The 26,254-nt window shown below is 36.4% G+C and overlaps 1 protein-coding gene across 3 annotated transcripts in view; it reads left to right on the top strand.

The window, feature by feature from the left end:
• The first annotated feature begins 15,903 nt into the window (after positions 1 to 15,903).
• The window catches only part of MIA2 (MIA SH3 domain ER export factor 2), a 77,404-nt gene continuing 67,053 nt past the window's right edge, over positions 15,904 to 26,254 (top strand). For 2 of the 3 annotated variants that reach the window (XM_081547779.1, XM_081547778.1), the window contains exons 1-5: positions 15,904 to 16,795; positions 17,116 to 17,231; positions 19,001 to 19,134; positions 21,688 to 21,774; positions 23,950 to 25,177. In XM_081547779.1, the coding sequence (XP_081403905.1) occupies positions 17,117 to 17,231; positions 19,001 to 19,134; positions 21,688 to 21,774; positions 23,950 to 25,177 (1,564 nt within the window). In that variant the 5' untranslated portion in view covers positions 15,904 to 16,795; position 17,116. Of the gene's footprint in view, positions 17,232 to 19,000; positions 19,135 to 21,687; positions 21,775 to 23,949; positions 25,178 to 26,254 lie in introns of all 3 variants that reach the window. The other variant, XM_081547783.1, reaches the window with a different exon arrangement.

Genomic DNA, 26,254 nt, shown 5'->3' with positions numbered 1-26,254 from the left:
TTAAAGCATCCTTGTTCGATGAATCTAAAATACTTATATGTATTAAGATCTTATACAAATTAAATGTTTACTCACTTTTATCCAGAAAATTGAACTGTTGTCATGGTGCTTCTACAGAAGATTATTTTGGGATTATAATGCATGAGGAGAAAAAAGGAAAAGATCTTTAGAATATTCAGAGCAATTTTATTTTGGTTAAGCTGTACTGATGACGTATATAAAGAAAATTCTAATAACTTTGTTAGCTTTTTAGTGGTATGCATTTATAAACTAGAAAGTTTCATTTTTAAAATTGGGTTTTGCTTTATCCTTGTAAATGATATTGTAAGGAATTTATGTTCAGAGAATCGTGTAATTGGTTCCTTACAAAGATACAAGAAATGTTAGAATGTAGAAGTAGTGACAGTTTCTTAGGGGAAAAAGACATACAGGAATCCTATTAGAAATTATTTTTATGGAAAAATTTAGACGCTTAAAAGGGGTACATTTACTGACCAAGGACTGAAATTAGTTTGGAGTTCTCTGTTAATTAGAGACATCTAAGAGGCTGTTAAGAAAATGCTTTGCTCTAAGAGTGTAACGTTAGGTATGGCCGCAGAAGTTAGAAAATAGTATCATCTTTGATGAGCTGTATCCAGTCTAGGGCTTGTCTTTGCACTATCTAGAATTCTGGTAATTATACACATGTATTAGGGCCAAGCACTAACGCAGCAATTGAATGAGTTCGTAGGCTACTGAATTGACAGATGATTACACGGGATAGTAATGTAGGCCATTGCCCTCAGAATAGCAAGTCACTAGCGTGTTTTGGGGTTCAGTTTCTTAACATGAGTTTTTTAGATAATTTTTTTTTTTAAATCATCGCGTAAAAGTAAAATCAGTTTCCTTTCTTGAGATAACTGCCATTAAAGCACTTAGCCCAGAAAACCTGTTGACTGTTTACATGTTTGGACTTTGCTTCTGTAAGAAGGCAATGGGGAGGATTGCAGCTTGGCAAACCTGAGGTAGCTGAAAATCTCTTAAACACTACTCTCTGTCTCACCTAGCATAATACTTCCCATTGCCATTTCAGGACCTTATTTAAGTTTAACACCCTTACTATCCTCTTTATTTTCTTCCATAATGCTTAGTATTATGTAGTTACATTGTACTTTGATATATTGTATATGTCCCATTAGAATTCAAACTCCACAAGTGATTTTTTTTTTTAATCCCATTGCTGTAAATCAGATACCTTGGATATGGCCTTGTTCATTATAGGCAATATCATGAATAAATTATGGTTAATTAATGTTTGTCTGACTTGATCTTTTTCTTTGCAGCTTATGTTGCCTCTCCTATCACATTAAAATATGCTTCTTTGAAACAAGGAACTGTTTCAGATGTACCAACCATTGTAGCTGGACCCAAGGAGACATTCTGGCTTAAGTTCTTTAGCTTTTATTTACGGCATGTCATTAGAGAGTTTTGAACAAAGAGGTTAAATGATAAGATTTAATAGAATTACTCTGGCTACTGTGCTGAGGAAAGATGAAATGGAACCAAGGCCAGTGACAAATGGTTAAGGAGCTACTATAATTAGGTACAATGTAGTGACTTGGGGGTGGTAGCAGTAGAAGTTGTTATCAGATTCTGGATATATTTTTAAGATAGTTCCTTTCTGGTGGAGTGTATGTTGTGAGAAGTCAGGGGTGATTAAAGATTTTACCTGAACAAGTAGAAGTGGATTGCTATTAACTGAAATGGGAAAGATCAGGATAAACAAACAGGTTTGAGGATAGTGAAGTTGAGTGGGTCAGGAACTTAGTTTGAGATTCCTATTGGATATCCAAGTGACTATGCAGTAGAAGAAGCAAGACATTTTACTGGAAGTGAAAGTTGATTCAGGGGATTCTTTACTGGAAATACAAATTTGAGAGTTCTGAGTGTATCCGTGGTAAGATCACCAAGGGTAAGAAGAGAAGACTTGTAATGAGAGTCCTGGGCATTTTGGCTTTTAAGAGAATGGGGAGCTAAGGAGAAACCAGAAAAACAGGGAAATAGAGTGGAGTGGTGTTTTTGAAGGTCAGGGAAGGAAGTCTTTCCAGAAGGAAGTAGTATAATCATGTGCCAAGTGATGCAAATAGGTTAATGAAGAGTAAGAACCCTTGAATTTAGAAACAGGTCACTAGTGAACTTCAGGACAGTTTCATAAAACAAGGCCCTACCATATATATAGCACAGTGAAACTATATTCAATATCCTGTGATATAATGGAAAAGAGTATAAAAAATACATACCAGTCACTTTGCTGTACAAAAATTAACAAGCTATTTGAATAAATTTTTTTAAAGAACAGATTGAGGAGAGTGATGGGGTAAGAGCATGATGGAAAAGAAATGTATCATTTCCAGTTAAGGTAGTTACATTGGACCTATCTCCCCACTGAGAACTAGAAAAGCTGTGATTTATATATAGACATATGTGTGTGTATGTCTGTGTATATATATAGATAAGTATAGATAGAAACATCTGAAACCTTCAGAGAACCATTAAGGTACTAAAGAATTATAGGGCCAAAATCTGAGAAAGGAAGAAAAACAAAGAGGTGCTTCGTGTTTGGGGTTACTTTTCCCCCAGGACCTATTCTGGAAGAGGCTACCAAGAAGCTGAAAACATGAACAGAATCAGGTGCCAAGCAGACAAAACCTTGAGTTCAGTAGTCACCAAAAAGGGGAGCCCTTTTAAGCCTCCCCTGCCCCAGGCTTTGAATTGGAACCCCAAGTTACTATATACTCTAGGAATAGGTTGAATCAGATTAATAGACCAGTTTTCAAAGGGATTGAATGAACCTTACTGGATTGTTATCTGAGATTCAGAGGAGCAAAGTTGTTTTATATGAAGATGACATCACCAGTGTTTCAAGTTTTTGTGCAATTTTTCATACATGATCAAATATAACCAGGAGTAAAAAGAGATAAAGACCTGGTCAAAAGACAACAGACACAAAGGTGACAGAGTCAAAAGGGAATCCTGATAATGGTGTAATCAATCCTGGACTTTAACTGCTTAATACATACAAGGAACTCAGGAAAGATGGAGAATCTAACAGAATGGAAAATTACTTTTAAGAAAGAGCTAAATGGGAATTCTAGAACTGAGAAACGCTTTTTGAAATCAAGAGTAGCCAAATTTAACAATAGATCAGAGACAGTCAATGAACAGTGGCTGAGGATCTTCCACAACTAAGGAAACATAATAAGGCCATAGTCTTGAACCTCAAGTGGAATAAGTAAAAAGCACTTAAGCATCGTAAAACTTTTCAAAACCAAATACAAATCCAAATGTATGGGAATTTTCTAGTATCTTTTTATTACTGATTTATAGTTTAATTCTACTGTCATTAAAGAGCTTATTCTGTGTAATTTCAATTGATTAAATTTTGTTGAGAACTACTATTTGGTTAGACCTTGCATATATTTAGTTGAATAACTATTACGTGGCCTTGAACAAAATAGTGATTCTGTAGCTCTTTGTAGTTTATGTCTATTAGATCATTGATGTGTTGCTTAAATCTTTTATATCCTTATTTCTTTATGGGCTCAGTTACCAAGAGGTGTGTTATAACTTGCCACGAAGTTCATGAATTTGTCTTTCTCCTTTTGTTTTTATTTTATGTATTTTTAAGGCTGTTGTAGTGCATATAAATTCAAAATAGCTTCATCATCTTTGTGAATTGACCCTTTTAGAATTTTCAAATGTGTTTACTTATAACAATATTTTTTTTCTTAAAGTCTACTTTGCTTGATTCTAGTATGGCCACTGCAGCTTTCTTTGGGATAGTGTTGGCATAATTTCTTTTCCACATTTTACTTTCAAGCTTCCTGTAAACCTTGTATTAAAGATGTGTTTTATAAGCAAGATATTTCTAAAAACCAGTATGATAGTCTTTGTCTTTTATTTGGAATAGTCTGCCTAACTTTAATTATTGACATATTTAGGTTTAAATCTTACCATTTTAATAATCGATTTTTTTTCTTTCCTGTTCTGTTTCTTTATATTTCTTGACTTCTTTTGAACTGAATGAGTAATTACTAATATTTTGTTTCCCTGCTCTATTAACTTGATACATTCTTTTAAAGTTTCTTAAGGGCTTCCCTGGTGACTCAAATGGTAAGAAATCCGCCTGCAATGCAGGAGACCTGAGTTCCATCCCTGGGTCAGGAAGGTCCCCTGGAGAAGGGAATAGCTACCCAAAATATTCTTGCCTAGAGAATTCCATGGACAGAGGAGCCTAACAGGCTACAGTCCATGGGTTGCAGAGTTGGACAGAACTAAGCAACTAATACTTTCACGTTTTCAAGTGGTAGAGTCCTTGAATTTACAATATGTATCTATGCATGAGGCAATACCCTTAGAACATTTTGCTCCATTTATATGCTAGTTTTTTCATATAGTTTGTCTATATATGTTTTAAGCCTCATAACACATTGTTATAGATTCATACTTTCATATTCATTTACACCTTCCATTGCTTTTTATACCTTCCTGCACCTTCAAGCTTTGATCTGGGATCATTTTCCTTCTGCCTGAAGAACATTCTTTAGTATATCCTTCAATGCAGGTCTTCTGGTGATGTAGTCTCTGTTTTTATTTATCCTAAAATTCTTTTATTTCATCTACATTTTTGCAGGATATATTTCCTCCGCATGGAAGTCTAGGTTGGTAGGTATTTCCTTCTGTATTTTGAACACCTTGTTTTATTGCCTTCTGTATTCATTGTTTCTGTTTGAAGTCAAATGATGGCCTTATTTTTGCTCCTCTGAAGGTAATCCAGACCTTTCCCCTGAGGGGAGAGGGAAACAGCAGAGGAAAAACTTCCAGGCCCCAGTTATTTCATCAGTGAATTCCATCAATTTTGCACAAACCCTTCCAGAGAGTAGAAGAGCAAACACTTCTTAGCTCATTTTGTGAGGCCTGTGTAACACTGGTAACAGTATGACACACGGATATTAGAAGAAAGGGAAAATTACAGTGCAATTCACTCACAAACATAAATGTAAAACCTTGAACTATGGGAAGGTCAAATCCAGCAATGATTAAAAATGATACACAGTGGTAAAATATTCAGCACTTTATCCTTGAGATTAAGAACAAAAAAGGATATTCACTATCTCTACCTTTATTCAACATTTTACTTAATGGACAACTCTAGTGCAATAAGGCAAGAAGAAAAAACAGATGGTAGGAAGATTGAAAAAAATTGAAAACTACACAGAAAACTAAAAGATTATTGAGAGAAATTTTAGAATTAAGTGAAAGAATGTACCAGATTCAATCATTAAGATTATTATAAAAATGTTAATTTCCATCAAGTTGATCTATCAATTCAATATAATTCTAGTATAGGTTCCACAAGTATGTGGGAGAAGGGAGAGGTGGGGTGTGTAAGGATTGACAGGGATCCCTAAAATGTATATGAAAATAGAAAACGTGAAGAACCTAATCCTTGAAGAAGGATATCTGGATATCTACCAGATATCAGGACTTTTTATAAACTAAAGTAAGACTGTCATATTGGTGCAAGTATAGTCAAACAGACCAATGAAATAAAAGTCCAGAAATAGATGGTCACCACAATAGCTAAAATTAAAAAGTGACAATGCCATGTGCTGGTAAGGTTATGGGGTAAAGAGAACTCTCATGTATTGCTGGTGAAAAAGTAAGTTGTATAACCACCTTAGAAAACTGGCAGTATCTGCTGAAGTAATATCTCTGCAGATCCTATATCCAAGCAATTTTATCACTAGGTATAAATCCAATAAAAACAAGACTGGGAGCTGACTGTGGCTCAAATCATGAAGTCCTTACTGCCAAATTCAAACTTAAATTGAAGAAAGCAGGGAAAACCACTAGACCATTCAGGTATGACCTTAATCAAATCCCTTATGATTATACAGTGGAAGTGACAAATAAGATTCCAGGGATTAGATCTGATAGAGTGGCTGAAGAACTATGGACAGAGGTTTGTGACATTGTACAGCAGGCAGTGATCAAGACCATCCCCAAGAAAAAGAAATGCAAAAAGGCAAAATGGTTGTATGAGGAGACCTTACAAATAGCTGAGAAAAGAGAAGCTAAAGGCAAAGGACAAAAGGAAAGATATATACCCATTTGAATGCAGAGTTCCAAAGAAGAGCAAGAAGAGATAAGCGTTCCTTAGCGATCAATGCAAATAAATAGAGGAAAACAATAGAATGGGAAAGACTAGAGATCTCTTCAAGAAAATCAGAGATACCAAGGGAACATTTCATGCAAAGATGGGCACAATAAAGGACAGAAATGGTATGGACCTAACAGAAGCAGAAGATATTAAGAAGAGGTGGCAAGAATACACAGAAGAATTGTACAAAAAAGATCTTCATGACCCAGATAACCACAATGGTGTGGTCACTTCCCTAGAGCCAGACATCCTGGAATGTGAAATCAAGTGGACCTTAGGAAGCATCACTACAAACAAAGCTAGTGGAGGTGATGAAATTCCAGTTGAGCTATTTCAAATCCTAAAAGATGATGTTAAAGTGCTGTACTCATAATGCCAGCAAATTTGGAAAACGCATCAATGGCCACAGGACTGGAAAAGGTCAAGTTTTCATTCCAATCCCAAAGAAGGGCAATGCCAAAGAATATTCAAACTACTGCACAATTGCACTCATCTCACACGCTAGCAAATTAACGCTCAAAATTCTCCAAGCCAGGCTTCAACAGTACATGAACTGTGAACTTCCAGATGTTCAAGTTGGATTTAGAAAAGGCAGAGGAACCAGAGATCAAATTGCCAACACCCATTGGATCATCAAAAAAGCAAGAGAGTTCCAGAAAAACATCTACTTCTGCTTTATTGACTACGCCAAAGCCTTTGACTGTCTGGATCACGACAAACTGTGGAAAATTTTTCAAGAGATGGAAATACCAGACCACCTGACCTGCCTCCTGAGAAATCTGTATGCAGGTCAAGAAGCAACAGTTAGAACTGGACATAGAGAGTCCCTTGGACTGCAGGGAGATGAGATCAATCAATTCTAAAGGAAATCAGTCCTGAATATTCATTGGAAGGACTGATGCTGAAGCTGAAATTCCTCCAATACTTTGGCCACCTGATGCGAAGAACCAACTCATTGGAAAAGACCCTGATTCTGGGAAAGATTGGAGGCAGGAGGAGAAGGGGATGACAGAGAATGAGATGGTTGGATGGCATCACCAACTCGATGGACATGAGTTTGAGCAAGCTGCAGGAGTTGGTGATGGACAGGGAAGCCTGGCATGCTGCAGCTGCAGTCCATGGGGTCGCAAAGAGTCAGACACGACTGAGCGACTGAACTGAATCGATGAATCCAATAGAAAAGTATGCAGCCTTCACCAAGATACATACATAATATCCCTAGCAGCCTTGTTTATAGATGGCCCAATCTGTAAAAATTCCCTCAACAATGAGATGAATAAATTGTGACATACTCCTATGATGGAATGCTGTTCAGCAATTCAAATAAGTGAACCACAGCTACATCATCAACATGATACCTCCTACAACTGAAATATTGAGCAAAAGAAATCAGGGAGGCATACATATCATGTGATCCCATTGACACAAATTTCAAAAACTAATCCATAGTTTTAGAACTAATGGTGTTAGAAATCAAGACAGCGGTACCTTTGGGAAGAATGAAGAGGTTAATGACTGAAAGGGGTCATGAAGGAAACTTCTAAGTTGCTGGTAAAGTTCTTTCTTTGCCTGGATAATGGTTATATTTGTGGGAGTCTGCTGAATTGTATAGTTAAGACTTGTGTACTTTTCTGTACCTTTATTATCCTTAAGATCATCTCAAGAATGGTTATAGATTTTTACTACTTCTAAATCAACCCAAACAAGTTAGTCTCTCAACATAGCAAAGTTAACAATCTTAGTTTGTCTTTAGAGTGATTCAATTTAGGAAATATTTATTGAAAGCCTATTTATTTTATTTTTGTATTATTTTTTTTAGCTGCAGCCTGTGGGATCCTAGTTGTCCCAACCAGGGATCAAACCCACACCCCCTGCATTGGTAGTGCAGAGTCCCAACCATTAGTCCGCCAGGGAAGTCCCTGAAAGCCTATTTATTCAGTAAAAGGAAGACAGTGGAGAATGAGAGAGTGAGTGGTAGTCCTTGCCTTCCATTACTAAGAAAAACTTTAAGCTGATTGGTTTCCCTCTCTTAAGGACTGATAATAGTCCCACATTTATTGAGCATCTATTCAACACCAGATGCTGGAAATGGAATATATTCACATAGACCTCACTGCTTCCTAGAGAATAGTCAAGATTCATATGTTTATAGTGCATTGTGGTTTAGCTTCTACAGACTTTTCACAATCTTCCCATAAGAATACTTAGCAAAGCTGGCTCTAATGGAATTAGTTTCCATTGAAATGATAGCAGTGTTCATTTAATGAACAGATACATGCTTACAATGAGAAATATTGTATGCTGGGCAATTTAGGGAAAAATCTAAGATGTTTTTTCTTTTGGAAGAAATTAACTGGGCAGATCGGTGATACTAGCAAAAAAGAAAAAGAAAAAAAGCACCACATATGTGTATATAGGCAGTCCTTGACTTATGAGTTTCAACTTAATGATTTTTTTCATTTTTTTAATTTACCATAGTATGAAAGCAGTCTATGGTATTCAGTAGAAACTGTACCTCAAATTTTGATCATTTCCCAGATTTAACAGTTTCTGGTAGGATGCTCCATCATTCAGTGCACTGAATAGTCAACTGCCCAAAATACAGACCTTCCATTTTGGCTTAAATAGTATGACACTCTGAAAAAGAAGTTAATCGTGATAGCAATAGGAAGGAATTGGAAGAAATCAGATGAAAATGCACTGCCAACTCCCACATTACTTATCTCCAAAGGAATTTTCATAAAGATATTCAACAACATCTGAAAAGCTAGCCATGGAGATACATCTATAAGTGTGTTTTCCACAATGTGATTCATTTAACATGGCATATTTTTAGAAGCCCACACAGTTTCAAAGTAAAAATTTCCAAGCGTTTGAGTAGCTCTTTATTACTGTGAATTTATAATAGTCTGAATTTTATGTGCAGGTCTATGAGAAGCAATACTTTGTAATTTGATAATATTTCTAATTATTTTTGTTTGAACTATTGCTTGATTACTATAACCCGACATGACTTTCCAATTGAGAATGAAAAATCAGGATTTAATACTCGGGATGCAGATCTTAAGTCTTTTAACATGCACCATTTAAGTTTTTATTTTTATGTTCTACAATACGAGGGGAAAAAGTGTTCTACAAATGTGAGGAAAGCAGACAGGCAGAAAAGCCTCTTTGGCTGACATTTCACTCTTCACATGCTTTGAGTTGAATTTTTGGAAAAAAGAATTTTTTATTATCACTAAATTTTGAAACATGTGTATGTAGCTCTAGGTGCCGATTTTGCTGTAATGGAGTCCTGAAGAATGCGTGGAGGCGACATGAGTTCTCAGCAGGACTGTTGTGGGGCTTGAGTGAAAGTAGATATGTTGGATCTAGTTTACAGTACTCTGTAGAGTGTAATCCCATGTAAGACAGGTCTCGACCTTTATACGAATGGCTAATATACCAACATGAACTTTCTCATGAGGCAGTTCTCTGGCATAGGCCCAGAAAGCAGTCTTACAGTAAAAGCCCTCCAATGTCTCTGAATTGTTGATCCTGAAGGAAAAAAAATGCTCACACCTTTGTCACTTGAAAGTGTTATTTCTTTTAAAATAATTATGGAGATAGTTTTCTGTCAACAGGTTATATAAAACAAAATCTGCTCAAGTGTTGGTAATATGTTTGTTGATAAGACTATGAGCATTTTCACAATACATTGGCTTTGTTCCAGCATCATTCTCACACCTTGTCAGAGGATATTAGAAATACAGATCTAACATAAAGTTAATCTCAATCCCCTGATTACAGTGTGGGTGGGTTATAGATTTTTGTAACACACCTTCAGCAATGCAAATTTAATCAAAAGGATCACTTGACTTGTTTTGAAATGAGAGAAAGAAGCAGTTGAGCCTCATAGCTGAAGATACAGTTTCATTTAGTAATGGGGCATGACGAATCTTGCCCTTGAAAAGAAATCAGTTTGTTTATTCATTCAGGAATGTATTTGTTTATTCACTCAATAAAAAGTTGAGTGATATATTCATTAAGTGATTTAACTTAAGATGCTTGAACAATAAGTAGGAGTTAGTAAAGCAAAAAAGTGAGGTTATATATAAACACAAATAATGTCAGTCTCTTCCTTAAAACTTCCTATGGCATCCCACTGCACTTAGAACAAAACTCATTTCCAAAGTCAAAAGTCCCTACACGATTGGACCTGTGTCTCCTACTTCATCTCTGACCACTCTCCACCTGCCTTTAGGTTTCTTGATTATATATGCCAAGTCAGTTTCCACTTTAGAGCCTTGTTTCTGACATACTATAATGCATTCAATGTGCCCTTTTCATTTTTTTTTCTTTACATATTTGGTAATCAAACTTCTGGAGAAGGGAATGGCAATCCACTCCACTATTCTTGCCTGGAGAATTCCATGGACAGAGAAGCCTGGTGGGCTACAGTCCATGGGGTTGCAAAGTTGGACACGACTGAGTGACTAACACACACACACAATCAAACTTCAGACAATCAAGTATGACTTTCTCATTAATTCTCCCCTCTGAACACAATGTTCTGCCTTCCTACTCCCCCATCTTAAATCAAATGTCACTGTCCAGAAATGCCTTTCCTTAACAATTTTATCTTAAGCAGGCTTACATAATAAGTTATCACTACTTGCAGTTATCCTGTTCATTTATTTGCTTGTTTGTTCTTCTCTGTCTCTCTTCACTAGCATACAAAGTCCTTGAGAGCAAGGACTTTGCTCTGTTCATTCCTATACCTCCAGTCCCTAGAAGAGTGGCTGACACATCACAGGCACTCAATAAATAATACCTATCCTGGAAGGTGAGATTTGCATGTGAAATATTAAGCTTATTGATACAAAGCTGGTGTTCAACAAACTTTAAATTCCTTTCCTACCCACTGATGAGACTTACCAATTCAGTCCCCTGATCAGCAAATATCACACACATACCATCTCGACTATAGAGGATATTGCATACTATCATTCAAAAACAACACAGTAAAGGAATAATGACAGCATGGAGGGTATTTTCTTCTGCTCTTCCCAGTCCACTCTTTACCGCTCTGCTCTGCAATCTCTAGAACACAGAACTTTAGAACAGCTTCAAAGAGTTACCTATTTGCTAGCTTCTGACTGGGTTTGATGGATTGGAGATACAATCAGAAGATCAGAAAAAGAGAGATTCTCTTGACCGAGTTCCTTTACTGAAGGTTTCAAGTTTGTGTTGGGTAGTCCTTTTCTGGAGTTCTCTCCAGGCTGTGGTTACTGTTCCTTCATGCCTGGGGATGTTACATTCCCTGCTGGGCTTTCTTAACCCTGCCCACACCTCTGTTATTAGAAACTCCACAATCACTCAAGAGTGCCCCCCTCAAAATGGAATGCCTGTCTCCTGGTAGAACTCTGACTGACAGAATAAGAGGAGGTGGTCAAAATTAAAACATGGCCTTGAGCAACACAAAAGCAAGAGCCATGGAGTGACTAGCACCAATGACAAGTCAAAGTGTGCGCATTCTGCCATCTCCTCTTTTTGCATCTGTGGATCACTAGCATCTGAGATTGGGTCCTCTAGGTAATAAATACCGAAGCGGAGTTTTGGGTTCAAGAGATTAACACCTGTTAAAGAAGAGGAGAGAAGGAGGGATTGGGCAGAAAGGGAAGTCAAACTCCAGTGCAGGCTCTACAAACTTCAGTCAACCCAACAAGGAGCTCTGTAGTGAGGAATGTCTGTCAGAGTGTCCTGCCTTAGGCTGAGATGATCCTGCTTTTGTATTCACTTGTCATTTATTAATGAGATTCATCAGATCACCCAGGAAGGGGTGATCTTGGGTAAGGTGGCTCTTTGCAGCTGAAGCAGACCTGGAAATAGGTACATTGTTAGAACAGAAGTCATATGAATGTGGTCTCTCTCTCAACATTTCTTTTTTTTGTTATTAATTTTTATTGGAGCATAGTTGCTTTACAATACTGTGTTAGTTTCTGCTGTACAAAGTGAATCAGTTAAATAAATATATATATATATAATATATATATATATATATATATCCCCTCTTCTTTAGATTCCCTTCCCATTTATATCATCACAGAGCATTCAGTAGAGATTCCTGTGCTATACAGTAGGTTCTCATTAGTTATACATTTATATATAACAGCGTGTATATGTCTATCCCAATCTCCCAATTCATCCCACATCCACTTCCTTCACTGGTAACCACAAGATTGTTTTCTACATCTGTGACTCTATTTCTGCCTTGCAAATAAGCTCATCTGTAAATCTGTACCATTTTTCTAAAGTCCACTATAAGTGATATTGTACAGTATTTGAGGTTTCTCAGGTGGCTCAGTGGTAAAGAATCTGCCTGCTAATCAGGAGACGTGGGAGAAGCAGATTTGATCCCTAGTTTAGGAAGATCCCCTGGCGTAGGAAATGGCAACCTGCTCCAGTATTCTTGCCTGGAAAATTCCATGGACAGAGAAGCCTGGTGGACTACAATTCATGGGGTTGCAAACAGTCAGGCACGACTGAGTTCACATATTTGTCTTTGTCTGCATGAAAATCTGTATGTCATACTGACTGTATGTCAGTCTGTGTGACAATCTCTAGGTCCATCCATGTCACTGCAGATGGCATTATTTCATTCCTTTCTGTGACTGAGTAATATTCCATTGTATGTATGTACCACATCTTTATCCGTTCCTCATTTAATGGGCATTTAGGTTGCTTGCATGTCCTGGCTATTGTAAAACACTGCTTCAGTGAATATTGGGGTGCATGCTCCTTTTGAATTATTTTTTTCTGTATATATGCCCAGGAGTGGGATTGTTGGGTCATATGGTAGCTTTATTTTTATTTTTTTAAAGAACGTCCATACTGTTCTCCATAGTGGCAGTATCAATTCACATTTCCACCAACAAGGTAGGAGGGTTCCCTTTTCTCTATACTCTTTCCAGCATTTATTAGTTGTAGATTTTTTGATGAAATCTATTCTGACTGGTGTGAGGTGATACCTCATTGTATCAATAGTTTTGTTTTGCATTTCTCTAAAAATCAGTGATATTGAGTATCCTTTCATGTGGTTTTTTGCCATCTGTATGTCTTCTCTCTTCCAGCATTTCTTATTGTACAAATTTAATGCCTTTTCCTTCTTAACTAAGCATTTATCAGACATTGTGGGTGTAATTTTTGCATTTTGAAGTGTGATAGCAAAACCAGCACAAATTTCTTTTTCCTTCTTCACAATTTCACAGATAGATTTGTTTCTACCTTAGATCTCAGCAATCTCAGCGTATGATTTTTTTCCACTTATTAAGTCAAGTACTTTCCCATTTTCACCTAAAAGAAGTGCTTTATGGCTTCTCTTTGGCATATCTGAATTGCCAGCATTGTTACTCCTGTGTTTGGGGCCATTTTTAAGTAAACCAAAGGCTCCTTGAACATAAGAACTGTGATGCCTTGACAGCCCATCTGATAACCAAGGTGGCTACTAAGTGACTGATGGATGGGATGTACTGGACAAAGGGATGATTCTGAGCAGGAGGGAGAAGGACAGCAGGAGATTTCATCACACCACTCAGAACAGTGCACAATTTAAAACTTGTGACTTGTTTATTTCCAGAATTTTCAATATAATGTTCTCAGATCTCAGGTAGCAGAATCCATGGGAAGTGAAAACGTGGATAAGATGGGACCACTGTAGTCAAGTTTCTCTATTTTATAAACTGCCAGGATAACAGGCAGCTGGTTGAAGAAGTATGATCCCACTTTAGGAAATCTGAGGTACTAAGAGAAAAGGTAGTACCACATAGTATCAGAAATAACATCACCAAGCAGTAGAAGTGCAGCATTCATGATTATGTCCGTATATTCTCATGGGAAGGTCTGCTTTGTCGTATTACCTCTAAGATACTGAACATTCGTGGCTTTGAGGATTGATTCTTTAGCTCAGTGCAGTAGTTACTCTTACATCCTGTATGGTTTCTGAAGAAAGCTATTGTTGTTGTTGTTCAGTCACTAAGTTGTGTCTGATCACTCGAATGTAGACCCAATGGACTACAGCACACCAGGCTCCCCTGTCCTCTACATCTCCCAGAAGTTATTCAAATTCATGTCCATTGACTGAGTGATGCTGTCTAACTATCTCATCCTCTGCTGCCCCCTTCTCCTGCCCTCAATCTTTTCTAGCATCAGGGTCTTTTCCATGAGTCAGCTCTTCACACCAGGTGGCCAAAGTATTGGAGCTTCAGAATCAATCCTTCCAATGAAAATTCAGGGTTGATTTCCTTTAGGATTGACTGGTTTGACTTCCTTGCAGTTCAAGGGACTCTCAAGAGTCTTCTCCAACACCACAATTCAAAAGAATCAATTCTTTGGTGTTCAGCATTTTTTATGATCCAATTCTTATATCCGTACATGATTACTGGAAAAACCATAGCTTTGACTATACAGACCTTTGTTGGCAAACTGATTTCAATACTGATTTGGAAGAAAGCCTTCCAAAGGCCTATCTTTTGGAAGATAGGCCTTCCAAATCAGTATTCCTGACTCGTACTATGAAATCCTCCTCAGAAGCGGTATTATATTTTAATATTGACACAACTCTTGAGCTGCAAAATGCATCAGCCATTATATAATTTCTGGCTAAGTTAATATGACTATTTTTGCAGTGAAAATTGATACTTCAGTTTCTTTAAACTAAATGTTCTCATCCTTTTCATATACCACCTCTTCATCTGGATCTGTTAGAGACAGTTGACATTATGCTACCACATTTTCAGATTTCTTGTTAAAATATATTTGAATAGTGGTTTGAACATAAAATGAGATCATTTGAGTGCATCAAGTAGTAAGAAAGTGGGAGCATTTCTAGCAAGAGCAAATCTCTGCAAGGTGGTGTCTTAGGGAAGGATTTTTCTCTTGTTTTTCTGGATTCAAATGAACAGACATATTTCTCTGGGTTTGTCTGTCTCATAATGCAGAACACAATTAAATTAACTAGTTAAGAATTTAGTTTTAACATTTTTAATACTGAATATAGAAAAGGATGAAGTACATTAATTATTGAACATTCTTGACTTGATACTATAGACTATGTAAGTAATTCTGTGCCAAAATTTGAAGCTGAAAAGCTTCTTTAATATCTTTGACAAACCTAGTTTACAGGTTTGCAAAAGTATTCAAGAAACAAACCTACACCTTTTTGATTGTGCACATGTACCGCTATGCAGTGCTCTAATTGTAAACCAAAGGATCCTCAAACTCATGCTCTGTCAGATTCTTTCTGAAGAGGCAAAAATCTTTGATCTCAGAGAACAGGTTTCCTACTAATTATTGGTTCTGGAAAACAAATAGAGAACACACATCCTTTTTTTTAGGACTTTTAATGCAACAGACTTTCACTTTAGCTTGCTCAGGCACTAGAGGGGAGTGTGGTGTCATACAAGTGCTGCAAGTGCTGCAAGTGCTGCGTTCTGCAAAGTGCATACATGCTGGCATGCCCAGACACTGGGAAAAGGTACAGCAAAGAAGGACTAAGACAAATATTTCCCTAAGATTGAAACAGGACAAACTTAGTTTCCAAAATTCTACTTTGGCCTAGTGTTTTACACAAAATTTCCCAATATAGGCATTTGATCTCCTTTAAGTGACAATATCATTCAATTTGGAGAAAGAAATGGCCACCTACTCCAGTATTTATACCTGGGAAATGCCATGGGCAGAGGAGCATGGAGGGCTACACTTCATGGGGTTGCAAACAGTGTCAGACGTGACTTAGTGACTAAACAAGTCATTCAAATAATTTAATTCCCATAACCTTACTGTTATTTAAAAATGATATATGCTTACTTATTTTCAAGAAGAAAGTCAAGCAGTATAGAAGAGTACAAAGAGGAAAGTGAAAACAACTGGAACTCAAACGATATATTCCCACCATATGGGGGAGGAGTCTTTCAGACATCTCTCTCATTCACCCTCTCCATACAGAAATATGCATATGGTTTTAAATACATGAAATGGCACTGTATGTATTGTATGAAGCTGTGCCTTCTGTTTCTGGAATGGTATTGTTGCAGATGGAGTAGACATCTTTCTGTGGTTGTGAGGAGGATGAGTCACGGGACCTAGGTTTAAATTTCTTCTCCATGCACTATGTGACATTGGGCAAGTGAGTTAACCCATCCCCTCAGTTTCCTCATAATGCAAAAATAGGGATGATAATATTACCTACTTAGAGAGTTGATTTGAAAGTAAAATCAGATTGTGTAATTGTTTAAGATAGTACCTGGATCATAATAAGTACTTAATACATTTTAACTAAACTAAATACAAGTTTCAACTTCAGAGGTAACATGGAAGGTTGTTACAATATGAAAGTGGGATATTTTTTCAAATAACTTTCATCATGATAATCCTGAACCATGCTTTTAATATAAATTATTATTGCTTCTACATTTAACTATATCTTCCCTGATGCTGGTATTTACATGCAGCAAATACTATGTACTTATTGACTGATCTACCTGAAGACTTTAACAGAAAGAGATGAACTACCTTTTGTGGAGGCCATTGAAGAATTGTTCTCTGGAACACAAGGTGCCTTTAAGCAAGAGAATTTTCCATGGGCCGGCTTTATAAGACATGACTCCAGCTAAAAATCCCTGTTAATTATTAAACCCTTATGTATAATCTGGATACCTGACACTGCAGATACTGAAGATTGAGAACAGAGAGTGTTTGTGCCTCAAGTTAAGCCTAAACACCGATAGAAAAAAGTAGTTATCAAGGGGTTGAAAAACCTCAAACCTTTCCCTCTTACATTTAGAAAATAGGTTGGGTTATCTCCTGTTTTGGCTGGCATAACTACTACCTAAACAAACAGTTTAAACCTTGTTTGGGATTCCTGTTTATTTTAGCATGGCGGATCTTAAAGTTCACAGGATCTTCCTTTTGGTTATTTCTCTGACAAAGTGTTTGGAGAGCACAAAACTGCTGGCAGACTTAAAAAAATGTGGTGACTTGGAATGTGAAAGTAAGTTGCTTTTCTTTTTTTCCTCTTAAACTAAGGCTCTGAAATGATATAAAATGTTATTGTGGACATATATGATAAAAAATGAACATTAATATCATTGGGAAATATTTGTAGTTATAAGGTATAGTCCATTATAAAAAAGACATGCTAGAAGCAAAATATTTTGTGATAGTTTTTAATGTAAATATAAAGGAGTAAGGATAACCTTATATATAAATATATCAGAAATTGTAAGGATATTAATCCAGCTTTCAATAACAAACTAATACTTTTACTACTTTTTAAGATAAATGTAAATGATTTGTATTAAAAAAATCAAACATTTGATAACTATTTTTATGAAGTTCTTACATTTTTTAGTTTCTGTTTCACAATCAGAAGTTTCTGACTCTCATGAGTTTTCTAAGACTGTTTTTATTTCATACCATCATGATTTATTGTCTAAAACTTTATCAAACATTAATCATTTTTGTATAATTTATTATGTAAAAATACTGAAATCAGTTTTAGGAGTTGAAAATTTTATTTATGTCTTTGAATATTAAGCTTTCTTCTACAATGATAAATTAATTTTCATTTTGTTCTTTTAAGAACTTATTTTCTGAAATTGGCATTATGGTACAAAATGACTACCATCTTTCATCCCAATATATTAGGATGAAACCTAATTATTAATCCTAATTATTAATCCTAATCCTAATTATTAATCCTAATTATTAGGATTAAACCTTCTATCCCTCCAGTATGTGAGAATTATTTCTAATGTGCAACATGGAAATTAAAATTGCAAAATAGTATTAACATAAATAATTTAAAAGTAAATTTTTACGTGTAAACATTTTCCTTAGTAATTTAGATGTGTAATTTAATACAGAGAGAATGTTTACTAGATGATAATAATATTATTATAATATAACCATTATATAATTACATTATTATCTAATTATATAATAATAATTAAAACAATTTTTATTTCCTTCTTTACAATCTCATTTTAGTTGCCTTAGGGTTAGGCACATATCATGTAAACAGAACATTCACATTTATAGTAATTGATAAAAGTTATTTTAACTTTAATTGCACAACTTAATCAAAATGTTTTACATATGTCAGTATAATTATAATAGTTAATATGGTATGTATATTACTTTACATGTTGAAGGGCTAATTCTAGAATATGTGGATATTAATCATTCATAGTTACTAAGGGTCTGTTATGTGCTGGGTCTGGAAGATGAGGGGTGTATATCTAAGAGGAATAAAATAAAATGTAAGATAAGTTTCTCTTCCTCCAGGGATTTTCATTCTAGTAAATTATGATAAGACAGGTCAATATGAAAACATAAGAATAATAGGTAATTTTGAAATTCAGAGAAGGGGCAGAGTAGGCTGGACCAATTAGGGATATCTCATATAAGAAGTAGGATATGAGTTATGCATTAAGAGAGACTGATGGATTTCTAGAAAGGTTTAGGGAAAAACAGAAAGAAAAGCTCAGAATATAGAAGGCGGATGTTGCAGTGAAAAGAAAGTCAGTTCAGATCTGGCTCCACTGTTTATCAGGTGTGTGACCATCTCTTTGAGACTTAATTAAAGGCTCATTTGTTAGTCTGAGATGAGATTATTTACCTCATAGGCTGTTTTGAGAATTTAATAATAACAGTGATAAAAGGTATGAAAGAGCTTATCATGATGCCTGGAATATAGTAGGTGCCAGGAAGAAAACTAATTATCTTTCCCTTTCCTTCTCTACTTTGCATGTTACATAGCTTTAATAAGCAGAGTCTTAGCCATAAGAGATTACAGAGGACCTGACTGTCGATACCTGAACTTCACTAAGGGAGAAGAGATATCGGTTTATGTTAAACTCTCAGGAAAAAGGGAAGACTTGTGGGCAGGAAGTGTAAGTATCTAATCTTATAAATCGAATACAGAATAAATGACCAGCTTGCACGAAAAAGCCTGGTTTTCATCTCTAAAAGAACTTTAAACATTTCAAAGTACTATATATATATATATATATATATGTAATATGTAAAACCTTTATATATATATATAAAACCTTTGACATATTTAAACAAACAAACATGGACATGTTCACTGCTGGTTCCAGAATTTCTAGAAACGTAGCTTTGGGGAAGCCAGTTTGATTGGGATGAAGGCTTAAGAATGCCTTGAATTTATTTTACATAGCATGCATAGTTTTTGAACTTAACTTTTATATTTGTTTGGAGAGACTTTAGAGGTACTTATAGAGATTACCGGGTGACTAGGTAAGCCCAGCCATCCCTTGGTGCTACCAACGGCCAAGTTTAAAAGAGACTGGAAAGTTTTAGTTAATCAGATTAAAAGACATGTCTTGGGACTTCCTGGGTAGTCCAATGGTTAGAGCTCCATGCTATCACCTTTCACTGCCAAGGGTGCAGTTCCATTTCCTAACTGAGAAAACCGAGATCTCACTTGGCCAAAAAAAATAAAAAAGACATGTCTTTCTGAACAAATAAAGGACTGAGTTGCTATTGAAGAGGTCCTCTGAAAGATTAGTAGCCTAAGGAAATGAGATATATGAAATTTTCATGGAAAAAAAGAATAACTGAGACACTTTTATTTGGCCCAAAGTCCTATTACACTGAAATTCCTAGACACCTGAATCATCTTTCTGAATACATAACATAGACAAATTAATAATTAATATTTTCAGTTGAAAATAGATTGTTATGTTAGATTATATCATTATGTTTTAGAATGAAAACATACCATGACACATGATTTTATTCCCAAGCTGAGCAAGCAAGACCAACCTGATACATACATCATTTCCATATAGCATATGCATAAGATCTCTTCCTTGTATAGCATCTACACAGGAAGCCTCTGATCTTTATTTGAAGGAGCAGATTCTATGTGGGTCAATCCTGCTTATTAGCATTAGAGGCTATGTGACTGAACCTCAGACACTGTTGACCAGAATTGTTAACCTGGACTTTGCAGGTCCCAAGACTTCTTACTGTTTATGGTTCTTTAAACACATTATTTCTCTGCCTTGAATGCACTGGAGGTATCTAATGCAACTATAAGAAAAATTAAACAGTAGGTATCATAAGAAGAAAAGAAAGCATTCTTTCTTGTCTACTATGTGTGAAAATGATAGTTCCGCACAAAGCAACATGTAATGTGTGGAGCCAGGGTGAAGTTTCAAGCACACTTAGTTTTGTGCCTTAGGTGTCTAGTCCAGGCAGATAGCCATTTAAGAAGTCACACTATGGGCTTCCCTGGTGTCTCAGTGGTAAAGAATCCACCTGCCAGGGCAGGAGACATGGGTTTGATCTCTGATCTGGGAATATCCCACATGCTGCGAAGCAACTGAGACTGTGGGCCACAATTATGGAACCTGCACTCTAGAGCCTGGGAGTCACAACTACTAAGCCCACGTGCCATGACTACTGAAGCCCATGTGCCCTAGAGCCCATGCTCTGCAACAAGAGAGGCCACTGCAATGAGAAGCCTGCACACCGCAACTAGAGAATAGGCCCTTCTCGCTACAACTAGAGAAAAGCCTGCATAGCAACAAAGACACAGCACAGCCAAAAATAAGTAAATAAATAAAAGAATCCACACTGTGTGATTAAGACCCTGGGCTTTCGTTGTCGAGGGCCAGGGTTCAATCCCTGGTCAAAGAACTAAGATCCTGCAAACCAGGTTTTGCGACCATAGAAAAGAAGCCACACTGCGGAGTTCACTTTGTCAGTTTTCAAATAGTTGCAGCAACTGAAGAGCTGGAAAAATCAGAATTGAGGTGTAATGGTGCTAAATCAAAGGGCCAAAAGAAATACACTCTCTAAATTTGGACAGGGGTAGGAAATGGGCTGAGAGTGACCGTGTGAAGCCTTCACTCTTGGGGGACATCTTGCAGGCACTTAAACGAGATTAAGAGGATCTCTGTCACCAAGGTACAGAAGTTGAATGGAACCTAATCCCCTCTGGAGGACTCGTAGATCTTTATGATCTTGATGAATCCATCTTGACCCTTCAGAGTTTGAACATCTTATCTTATTTTGACATCCTGAAAATGCTGAATATGTCACAGCTCCATCTAGCTTGGCTACTGTCACCAGTCCCTTGTTTTTTGATATTCCAGGTTTATTAGTATAAATCTGTGGTCCACTGGGCAAGAAAGGTCATTAAGAACAGAAAAAGGAAGAAAATGAGTGGTTTTCCCTCTGAAATCTGAAAAAGTGCCATTTTATAGCTTGGCCCTTTGTTCCCTCAAATTAACCCTGTTCTGTTGAGTAGCAAACGGAATATGATTTCATTGGACTTTCTTTCAGATAGTAAATGAAAACCAATTAATATTTGTGATTTGAAATAGATGAAAGTCAAGGACATGGAACAAAATTAGGCTCAATAGCTATTGGTTTGATCACTCTTACTTGCTAATATTTATTCATTTTGATAGAAAGGAAAAGACTTTGGGTATTTTCCCAGAGATGCAGTCCAGATTGAAGAAGTATTCATATCTGAGGAAGTTCAAATACCAACAAAAGTGAGTAAACAGATTTTGGTTGTTAATTGAACTGATTTATTTTTTTAAAATAAAGTTATATATTTTTTCTCTAACAAAAGAAATAATTATGAACACCCATGAATTCTCTTTTCCAATTACCAGTTTTCTTTTTCTTCTTTCTCCTTTTAATGAATATATTCTTTATTTAATTTATTTTTTAATTAATTGATATTGGAGTATAGTTGTTCTGTGTGTGTGTGTGTGTGTGTGTGTGTGTGTGTGTGTGTGTGTGTGTGTGTTAGTCATTCATTAATGTCTGACTCTTTGTGACCCCTTTGGACAGTAGCCCACCAGGATCCTCTGTCCATGGAATTCTCAAGACAAGAATATTGGACTGTGTTGCCATTCCCTTATTGGTTATTAGTTGAATTTAAAATCTCTTGGTTAACACAGTCATGAATTGAAATCCAAAAAATCAGATCTTGTCATTCACTTGGTTTAAAGCCTTTTAACAGCTTTACGTTGAATCTGGAATCAAGCCCTGACTCCTTACCTGGCTCTGCATGATCTGTTCCTGCCCTCTGCTGACCCTGTCTTATGCTTTTCTTCTGGCACCCACTCTGCTCCTAGCCATGCTGGCCTATTGCCTGTTCTTAGACCATGCCAAGCCCTTTCCCTGCCTAGAAACCCAAACAGGTCATTCCCTTTGTTTAAAATGCTTTCCCTAAGTTCTTCACCTGGTTAGTTCCTCCTTATCCTTTTGTTGTTGTTGTTTGGTCTTTAAGTTGTATCTGTTGTTTAATCTTTAAGCTGTAGGTCACAGCTTAAACATCAGTGCCTCAGAGAGCTCTTCCATGATGATTCTAAAGGAATTATTGCTTTTCAACAACAACTTCCTGTTTATTTCCTGCGTAGCACTTATCACAATCTATTATTTATTGTTTCTGTTGTTTACTGTAGAATTTCAGTACTTGGAACAGAGCAGAGCACATAGTAGGCATATAGGAGGCCCAGATTCTTAGGTCAAGTCCCCTGGGAAATAGATGGACTTTTGCATCCAAGAAGTGTACTGGGGAGTACTCTTGGGAATAGCACTTGTAAGGAAACACCAGAAAAAGCAGGATTGGACAGACAGAGAAGTTGAACTATGATGTAGTTACAGCAATGATTTCAGGTGATTCTATAAGGAACTTAGAGGCTGGGATGGCCTTTCAGATTTGTCCTGAATAGAGGTAAGAGGTTGGGCCTTTTTATCCTTGCATGACTGGCTCATCTGGGGTAGTATAACCTTGGGCTACATTAGGCTAGTATTTACTAGAGACAGTTGCTATTTTAAGTTCTTGATTCTCATTTAATCTTTTCACAACAGCCCTATAAGGTATTATTTTTCTCATTTTACAAATGAAGAAACTGAGGCATAGAAAGGTCATCTAATTCACCCAAAGTCACAGAGCTAGTAAACAGCGGGATTAAGATTTCAATCCATAGTGTTTGGCTCCAACATCTTTTAATCACCTACAGTGTTGCAGTGCCAAAAATATACTGTAAAATTGCAATTCTGAAGCTTATTTTTTGTAAAATTCTGAGTTTATTCTCATTTTATAATGGTGATAACCAAAGAGCAGTGCATATCAGTGTCTCATACCTTCAGATAAAAAAAATAGCTTTTACCATTTTATTCTTGAAAATTTGGTTGTTCTGTGAGATGAGCAAGGGGATCCCTGCCTCCATTGGCTGCTTTCAGTAACTCAATTAAAGAAGCCTAAGTGTTTTAGTGTAGCTTCTAACCAGGCCATCATGCTTTAGAGTCTTTGGTTTTTCTGAGCTTTGATCATGTGCTGTAAATTCCACTCCGAAACCACTGCACAGCTCCATGTGTCCATTCAGTATACCCTTACAAGGAGCATGTTTTTGTGGCCATGTACACCTTTTCATTAGAGTTTCTTTGCAGAATATACTCAATACTGGATTGCCTTTTCTTCTAAAGTTCTTCAACTATTTGATAACAAATCCTAATGCAAGTGGATCTCACTGAGGTTTATATCACTAACCCTGAAAAGTCAGTTATGATACAAGTGTTTGCGATTAGGATTTTTTGCTCTGCTGTTGAGCTAGTTGTGTGGCCTTGGGAAAATGACACTCATTTGGAATGATTTTGGACAAACAAGGAGTTTCAGTATATTAATGTCAATCATATACTTGTTTTCCTTTCAGGAATCTGACTTTTTCTGTCTTCTTGGAATAAGCTACATATTTGAAAATGAAGCTAGTGAGTTAAACAGTGATAACAGTGAAAATATGTATCCATATGAAGAAGATAATAACCACAAATCTAGTGTATATGAAAATGATTTCCAGATAGAACCTGGCTTTTATTCAACTTCTGAAGGTAGTTTGTTTGAAGACCAATTTCCAGCTTCAGAGGCTCCTGAAGATATCAGAAGTACTAGTGAATCAGAAGATTGGGAAGCAGAAGCTGGAAGTATAGAACAGTATCCTATTCCAGGAGAGGATCATGTCCCACCATCTTCAACTGTGCCTGAAGTGAAAGGATGGTTTGGATTTGGAAATGACCAAGCTGAAGAAGAAAAGACTTTTGAATCAGTTACTGAACCTCAGGAAGAGAGCTCATTTCAAAGTAGACAAATAGTGGAAGATGGGAATGACCCAGAGAAATTAAACAGCGGTGAGCCCCAAACAGAACATAAGCAAGAACTTGAATCAGAGTTTGATTCGGTGCCAAAGGAACAGACTGACCTAGTATCTGAGTCAGAGCACATTCTCAATCCTCAAGACACTGGCTGGTTTGGTAGTGGATTTATAAGTTATTTGGGCTTTGGAGGTGAGGACACAGAGCTTGAGTTATCATCCAAAGAAAGCAACCCACCATTAGAAGATGTTCCTAGTTCCATATCCTCTGAGGAAGAACCCACTATTCCGTGTACAGAAATATTAACAGAAAAAGAAGACGTAATCACTAATGACAGTTCAATTCTCAAGCCAAGTTGGTTTGATTTTGGTTTTGCTATGCTAGGATTTGCATATGCTAATGAAGATAAAATGATGTCAGATGATGGAAAAAATGAAGGAGGTGAGGGAGATAAACATAGACATCCTTCAACAAGTGAATTTGACCCTGATAAGGAACAAGAAATAAAACAAATAAAAATTATGGAAACTGAAAATCAAATAGGCAAGGAAAGGGTCTTAGAGAAAACGGATGATTCTGATACTGTACCATATTTTAAAAAGTTATTGTATAATTTTAACAACCGCTGGAGGTTCCAGAACACTCCAAAGAAAATGGAATTGACATTTCCCAAACAGACTCTGGATGAAAGTAATGTAGGTGAAAATGATAAAACAGAAGAATTTTCAGCTGAAAAGTACCCCACAGATAATGTAGAAGATATGATGTTGAAAAGTGGTTACAGCCAGCCAGGTTAGTATAAAAATATCTATAATGTGATTTCTTTTTTAAACACACGAAGAAGTGAAATTGCTAGTTGCTCAGTCGTATCTGACTCTTTGAGGTGCCATGGACTGTAGCCCGCCAGGCTCCTCTGTCTATGAATTCTCCAGGCCAGAATACTGGAGTGGGTAGCTCTTCTCTTCAGGGGATCTTCCCAACCCAGGGGTCGAACTCAGGTTTCCCCGATTCTTTACCGTCTGAGCCTATTTTTAAAAGTACAAATCACATGAAAAATCCAGGAATCCTTGTTTTTCTAAATAAACAATAATCAACAACAACCTTGTCAATCACCCTTTTATCAATATATTTGGTTTGCTCTGGAACTTAGTATATCTTAAAGTTAAGTAAAAGTCAGTCATGTCCTACTCTTTGAGACCCCATGGACTGGGGCCTGACAGACTCCTCTGTTCATAGAATTCTCCAGGCAAGAATACTGGAGCAGGTTGCCATTCCATTCTCCAGGGGATCTTCCCAACTCGGGGTTCAAACCCAGGTCTCCCACACTGCAGGGGATTCTTTACTGTCTGAGCCACCAGGGAAGCCCTTAGTAGATCTTAATATCATAAAATCCCAAGGGACAAGGAATGATTGGATATATATGGATATTTCAAGATCTCTAGGTATTTTACAATAAGTTTTAATCAAACTGTTATATATAGACAGGTTTAAAAATATATGTAGTGCTAAGGCTTTTTTTTTTTTTTAAACAAAAGCAGTCTCTGTTCCCTTTGTCCATTCTACTTCTACCTCTCTCCCAAGGATAATAATTTATTTTTTAGAGAAAATTTCTTTTAGTATTTATTTTCTAAATAAAATATTTATATTGTTCTTCTTTGATTAACCTATTTTAGATAATGTCCATTGACTTTCTGTTCTGTTAGGTGATAATTTTGCTTATTAGGTTATTCCAAGAACACCTTTCATTAATTTAAAATAGTCTTGTTTTCTAAATAATATTTTATTCTAGATCTATAGTTCCTCATCTCCCCCCTAAGAAGATCTGTGATAACAAGGGTTTTCTTTAAGTGTGCAAGATAATATGGAAAC

The sequence above is a fragment of the Giraffa tippelskirchi genome, chromosome 12, assembly GCF_054371585.1.
Source record: "Giraffa tippelskirchi isolate mGirTip1 chromosome 12, T2T-mGirTip1v1.2.pri, whole genome shotgun sequence".
Classification (NCBI taxonomy): domain Eukaryota; kingdom Metazoa; phylum Chordata; class Mammalia; order Artiodactyla; family Giraffidae; genus Giraffa; species Giraffa tippelskirchi.
This window is presented reverse-complemented; position numbering and strand designations above follow the sequence as displayed.